We start from the raw sequence: 6182 nt of genomic DNA, 5'->3' as shown, positions 1-6182 counted from the left end.
TATATAAGTATGTATGCCTGGTTTAATCGGCATGCAGTTTAATTACTGAATCATCGGTTGAACCACTATACCACTACCCTGACCAGTTTGATAACCGGTATGGTTTTAACAACACTGGTTTTTTGCTTTGTTAGTAAATAATCTACCATTCATATCTTAAATACCATTGACTTTTAAGTAAAAATAATACAAATTAATGGTGAATAATGTGCAAACAATGTAAAAAAACTCTACACTGATTGTGCGTAAATTTTAATTTCCGTGATTTATTGAATTTGTTTATGAGTTTAAAATCTATGCAGTGACAGTGTAAAATTTTTTACACTGTCAGCGCAACATTTACCATTGATGTATATTATTTTTGTTTTTGTTTGAGTGTCAATAATGGTTAATAAATGTAGATGATTTATTGATAATGTAAAAAACAATTATATTATAAGTATATACATATCAAATACTTTGTTTATTTCATCTGTGTTTTCTGTTCGTATTTATGAATTGAGAGGTCATCACGACATAATGCAAATTGGGCTATAATAAGCTTGTTTAACAAGCATACAATACAAAAGTGGAAAGAAGTATAACTGCCATAACTAATTGGGACAATTATTAACTAACTCGCACAGTTATTAACTAACTCGCACAGTTATTAACTAACTCTTCCTTCTAGTTGAAAATAACAATTAACTATACTACACTCTCTTTGCTGTGGTTCAAAAATACCCCAAGTTGCATGTAGCCCTCCAATATGATATAGAGAAAGGAAGAAATATGAACGTAAACAAATATAATCAATTTCTCACTGATAAATAAATACATTGATAACCCAATTAGAACATATAAATATTATGAGGGGCCACAAGGTTTACATGGCATTGAGAATTGAGATCGAGACAAATAATATATCATTTTACAAGCATACCAATATATTACTCAAATTAAGAAGTTATTTGATACGAGGATGAGAGCCACACTTCTCATCATGAGCTTGAAGAAAGTCTTTTTCAATCTTTTATTCTCCTTTGAAATATGGTATCAACAATGCCAAAATTATTCTATCTCAAAACAATCATTTATGGCTAAATATATAATATCGAATTTAAAAATTAACTTAATTTTTATTTAACACATAGTATCATACTCTTATTATTAATATTGGGTTGAATATAGGAAAATGGTACAAAAAATATAAATTCATAAGGTATTATGTGGTGCAAACTGTGCCATTTGTGACCCCAAAAAGGTGAAACCAACAAGCTATTGTATTTGTGTAAGTATGTCGTAAGAGTAATATATTTGTACTAAGAAAAAGAATTGATCGATCTGGAATTAATTGAATTCGAATACTAATACACTTTATTCAATTTGAGAATGGATGGATTACAATGAAAGAATAACTCTGATTGATTCCAATCCCCATACAAGAATATTCCCAAAAACTGAATTCTAATCCTTCATTCCCTTTATTTATAGCTTCCTGGTTCTGCTGGAATCAGTTACTGCTTAGGTGTTTTCTGCCGCGGTGGCAGCTTCACTGGCAGTGCCACGCGTGTCAGTTCCCAAGGTACCACGTGAATGTCTCTTATAAAATCTAATGGTTGGTGGTCTCTTAACTCTATTATATAAGACTTTTTTTAATATGTATATACTAACAATATAATAGTTTTTTACATTATTACCAAATCATTCATTATTAATTTGATGACCATCATTGATTCAAAAGTAATACAAATTAATGATGAATGATATGCTGACGGTGTAAAAACTTTACATTGCATATATTTTGAATTCATTTTTTTTTTGAATAAATATGAATCTTGTATCGGAGATAACCTGAAAAGGGTAGACATCTAATGTCCCAATGTTTTATGCTACTCCATGTGCTATGATGTATTATTAGTTAGAAAAATATTTAATTATTATAATTTAATTTAAATAATATTCTTTCAATCAATCAGAGTTGATAGTAAATAAAATGATACAAAAAGTCGTAGAACAAATGTGCTCCTCCTATTGAAAATGGGACATCAATTACGTAGTATTTTGGAGTGTAGTAAAGCTAAGTTACATAGTATTTTGTAATGCAATAAAGTTACAAAATGCATACTCTTTTTTATGTGATAATGTTGGGCTGTCCAACATTAAGTCCAATTTATTTAAAATGTAAAAATAAGATTTTATTTTTTCAAAATATAATCTAAGTAAAATATTTAAATTTATTTTTTTGAATAGGTTATCCTCTTAAGTATGATATTAATATCTTCAACAGTAGTCTATGGTGACATGATCCAACTCATTAGATGTATTTTTCTACCATTGTTTATAGAATTTCTATTGATAATATGTATATATAAAGGTAAACATGGTTTAATTATGAATAGTAGCCTTTAATATTTTTTTAAATTTTACAAAAACCCATATAATCATCTTATGTAACCACTACCAACACATTAATTATTGTTTTACCTTAAATTGAACATCTATATATCTAAATATTATATATTAAGGACAAAACATGATGTAACTATCACCATGATGAAATTTTATTATCGATCAACATATTAAATACTCTATTACCTTAAATTGAATATTATAATAAAAAATTTATAATATAAAATATACTAAATACAAAATATGCATTTTAATTTTCCAAAATAAAGTATATAACAATCGAATATTCAATAGTTAGTACCATATATTTGAATAGAGTGTAAATTATATATTATAATACAGTAATATCATATAGAACTCATACATTATTGGTGTAACATTTTTTCTAGTAATAAATGGAAAGAACTACAATTGAAAATTAACTTTACCCATACAACATACATTCAAAACTCATCCTGAGTTCAAATTAATGAGGGATTGTAATCTTATACTTTTCTATAAGTATACATAGTTACTATATTATTCATAATTTATTTAAATTATTTTTTAAAGAGTCAATACTAATTAAATATAAATGTATTAATAATATATAAAAATCATACATTGTCTAAATATAGGTTTTTTATATTACACATATACTCTACCAGATCTCTACCTCATATCAACCATAACTTAAAAAAAAATATCAATATTTTCTAGTTTCAATTGTAAACAAATTTAATTATATTTATAATTTATAATATCACTTTTAATTGATTTTTTTTTCATATAACACATGTAGAATAATAATTATTAATATAATTTTTTATTAAATAAAAATAGTTACTCATTTTTAATTAATTTCCTCAAAGAGAAGACTATAGTAAATAAAATTAACCACATAAAATTTGCTTGTATTATTTACTCCTAGTATGTAATCTTTTATAATTACAACCAATCTTACTTTATCACTAATATTTTCTTTATATAAAAAAGACATCACAGTTGACAGATCGTATAAAAAAGACAGAGGGTAAGGAAAGAGGAGAGAGTGAGAGACACAAATCTTGTTTCTTCACTCTCTTTTCCTTCACATCGCTTTCCACTTCTCACTCACTCACACCATTCTCCCAATGGCGGGTTATAGAGCCGAAGACGACTACGACTACCTCTTCAAGGTGGTTCTTATCGGCGACTCCGGCGTCGGAAAATCTAACCTCCTCTCTAGATTCACCAAGAACGAGTTCAACTTAGAGTCCAAGTCCACCATTGGCGTTGAATTCGCTACTCGCACTTTGAACGTTGATGATAAAGTTATCAAGTCTCAGATCTGGGACACTGCTGGTCAAGAAAGGTTTTCTCTTCTTTAACTTTTGTTTAATCTTAATTAATTACTGAGTGAGAGTACTAGTTACTAATGCTATCTCTTTCTTTAACACAATTAACTAATTAAGTCACTGTTATTTTGTTTCTCTCTCTCTCTTAGGGTTAGGTTTAATATGTTTGCATGAATTAGTAAGTATCTGATTTAAGACATTCGCGGTAGAATTCTAATTATTATGAGGGAATTCACATCTGAATTTCATTTAATTTTTTTGATTTGTTCAGATGTAATGTGAACTTTATGTTTATACTTTAATACCAACGTCACTTGGTCTGAGTGAGTGGCAACCGGCAAGCCGCTCTCCATTTCTTTTAAGTATGGTATTGGATTTGAGTATTGTAAATGGAAATCAGGGCTTTGCTCCTCGAGTTCTTTTCGGATTAGTTTGAGTCTAAAGTGGTTAGTGTAAAATTTAGATTGGAAATGTTAACTATTATGGAAATCTAACCTTATATTAGTAGTCTCCATTCAATGTGTCATTTCATTTTGAAATTTGAAATTAATCATACTCCGTGGATTGCTGTGTGTTTATCTGTCATGGTAGTGTGTTACATGCACATAGAATTAAAGAAGTTGCAACTTCCAAGCATCTTGGAAATGACATTGACTGGATTGGTAACAATTTGCCTCTTTTAAGATAAACTTTTGTTGAAATTTTATTGGAGTTATCATTGGAGTGTCTGCGGTAATTGACTTTGTTGACCACTCAGAAACTTCATTAGTGCATTTGTAAGAAATTGCTTGATATTATTCTTTCCCATGACTTTTTTGAGTCTCTATTTTATTCTCTGAAGACTTAAATTGTTAATATTTACCTTCTATGGGAAACAAGATAACTCATCTAAAGTATGTTTGAAAACAATTGAGGTATATTTATTTGGTAGGTTAAGATTCGATGTACTTTATCAAATCAAAGGTGGATATTCACTTAGCTGCTCAATTTAAGAACAGGCTCACTTTAGAGGACTCTTGTAAATACTGGTTCAGAATGTAGAGATCAACAGAAAGAGAGATATGGAATTGTATTGAAAATAACTTTCTACTTCTCTGTATCAACAGAACCCAAAGGGAATAGAAACAAGAATGATTTACAAATGTGGTCCCCAGGAATTCAAGAGCCTGGTCTTTCACTCAACAACTCGCTAACCAACTATATTTATAGTAGGCTGACCAATTAAGTAACTCTGACTATTTCACTAACAAGGACGAACTAACATAGGCCCATTCTTATTTCTTATGGTGTATACTGTCCTTGTTGGGGTCTGTATCTTTATTCATGATGTGTTACTGAGACACTGCTTAGTCTAATCTTGATATCTTTCCTTAGTCTAATCTTGATTTCTTCGAGTGAACATGATTTTGCATTCTTGATTAACAATCCATTGATGTTAATAGTTATGAACTATTATTTGTAGGCTCGTCGCGCCTTCTGTGTCCAAACCTGTAAATGATATACAGTTCTGGGCTATATTCTATTTTTCTACCAAATTGCATGTTATTAACATATATTGTTTCTCTTTATAGGTATCGTGCAATTACCAGTGCTTACTATCGTGGGGCTGTAGGTGCACTTCTTGTATACGATGTCACTCGCCATGCAACATTTGAGAATGTTGACAGATGGCTGAAAGAATTGCGGAATCACACAGATAACAATATTGTTGTGATGCTCGTTGGGAACAAGTCAGATCTTCGACACCTTGTAGCTGTATCAACTGAAGACGGGAAGTCTTATGCTGAGAAAGAATCACTTTACTTCATCGAAACCTCAGCTCTGGAGGCAACTAACGTAGAAACTGCATTTGCTGAAGTTCTGACTCAAATCTACCGAGTTGTTTGCAAGAAAGCAGTCGAGGCCACAGAAAATGGAAATTCATCTGTGCCAGCAAAGGGAGAGAAGATAGATCTTAAGAATGATGCGTCCGTTTTTAAAAGAGTTGGTTGCTGCTCAAGTTAAGCTTGTCAAACAGAACTCTATACTGGTTGCCATCGGCTGTGTTGTATGTGTAATATTCTTTGAGAGATACAAACTTGAAGAAAAACGAAATTTAATTTTTCATACCATATATTAGACTCTCTGTGTAACTGTAAGGTTAAGAAAAACTGTGCTTCATGTTTCATAGTAGCTGGGGAAGCATGTACATGGCTCCACGGTCTAATCTATATTTTAATTATTGTATCATTATCAGTTTTTTTGAAATGTTCAGACGAAAATCTTAAGATATGAGATATCTGTTGTCTCATTTTTCTCTCTTCTCTATTCTGCAGTGGAGGTGGTCCGATAATAAGCTTTTGAAATAAATTTTAAAAGTAAGACTAGAGCATTAAACTTTCCTATTTTGTGTATTATAACTGACAAATCTTGTGCCTATTTTTTTTTAAGCTGGAATGAAATCTTTCTGTTCGTACTTCATGCATCTTGATGTTT

At 30.2% G+C, this 6182-nt stretch overlaps 1 protein-coding gene across 1 annotated transcript; it reads left to right on the top strand.

The window, feature by feature from the left end:
- On the top strand, positions 3406-5942 carry LOC109351943 (ras-related protein RABA1b-like). Its single transcript, XM_019593662.1, has 2 exons — positions 3406-3724; positions 5279-5942. Exons 1-2 carry the CDS (start codon positions 3504-3506, stop codon positions 5709-5711), a joined length of 654 nt encoding a protein of 217 aa, XP_019449207.1. The 5' UTR covers positions 3406-3503; the 3' UTR covers positions 5712-5942.

The sequence above is a fragment of the Lupinus angustifolius genome, chromosome LG07 (assembly GCF_001865875.1).
Source record: "Lupinus angustifolius cultivar Tanjil chromosome LG07, LupAngTanjil_v1.0, whole genome shotgun sequence".
NCBI lineage: Eukaryota > Viridiplantae > Streptophyta > Magnoliopsida > Fabales > Fabaceae > Lupinus > Lupinus angustifolius.
This window is presented reverse-complemented; position numbering and strand designations above follow the sequence as displayed.

What these genes read in the sequence shown, in the direction of transcription:
- LOC109351943 (XM_019593662.1), top strand. Translation starts at nt 3,504, where the DNA reads ATGGCGGGTTATAGAGCCGAAGACGACTACGACTACCTCTTCAAGGTG. An exon ending in GACACTGCTGGTCAAGAAAG is followed by an intron (nt 3,725 to 5,278) that starts GTTTTCTCTTCT and finishes TTCTCTTTATAG; the next exon opens with GTATCGTGCAATTACCAGTG.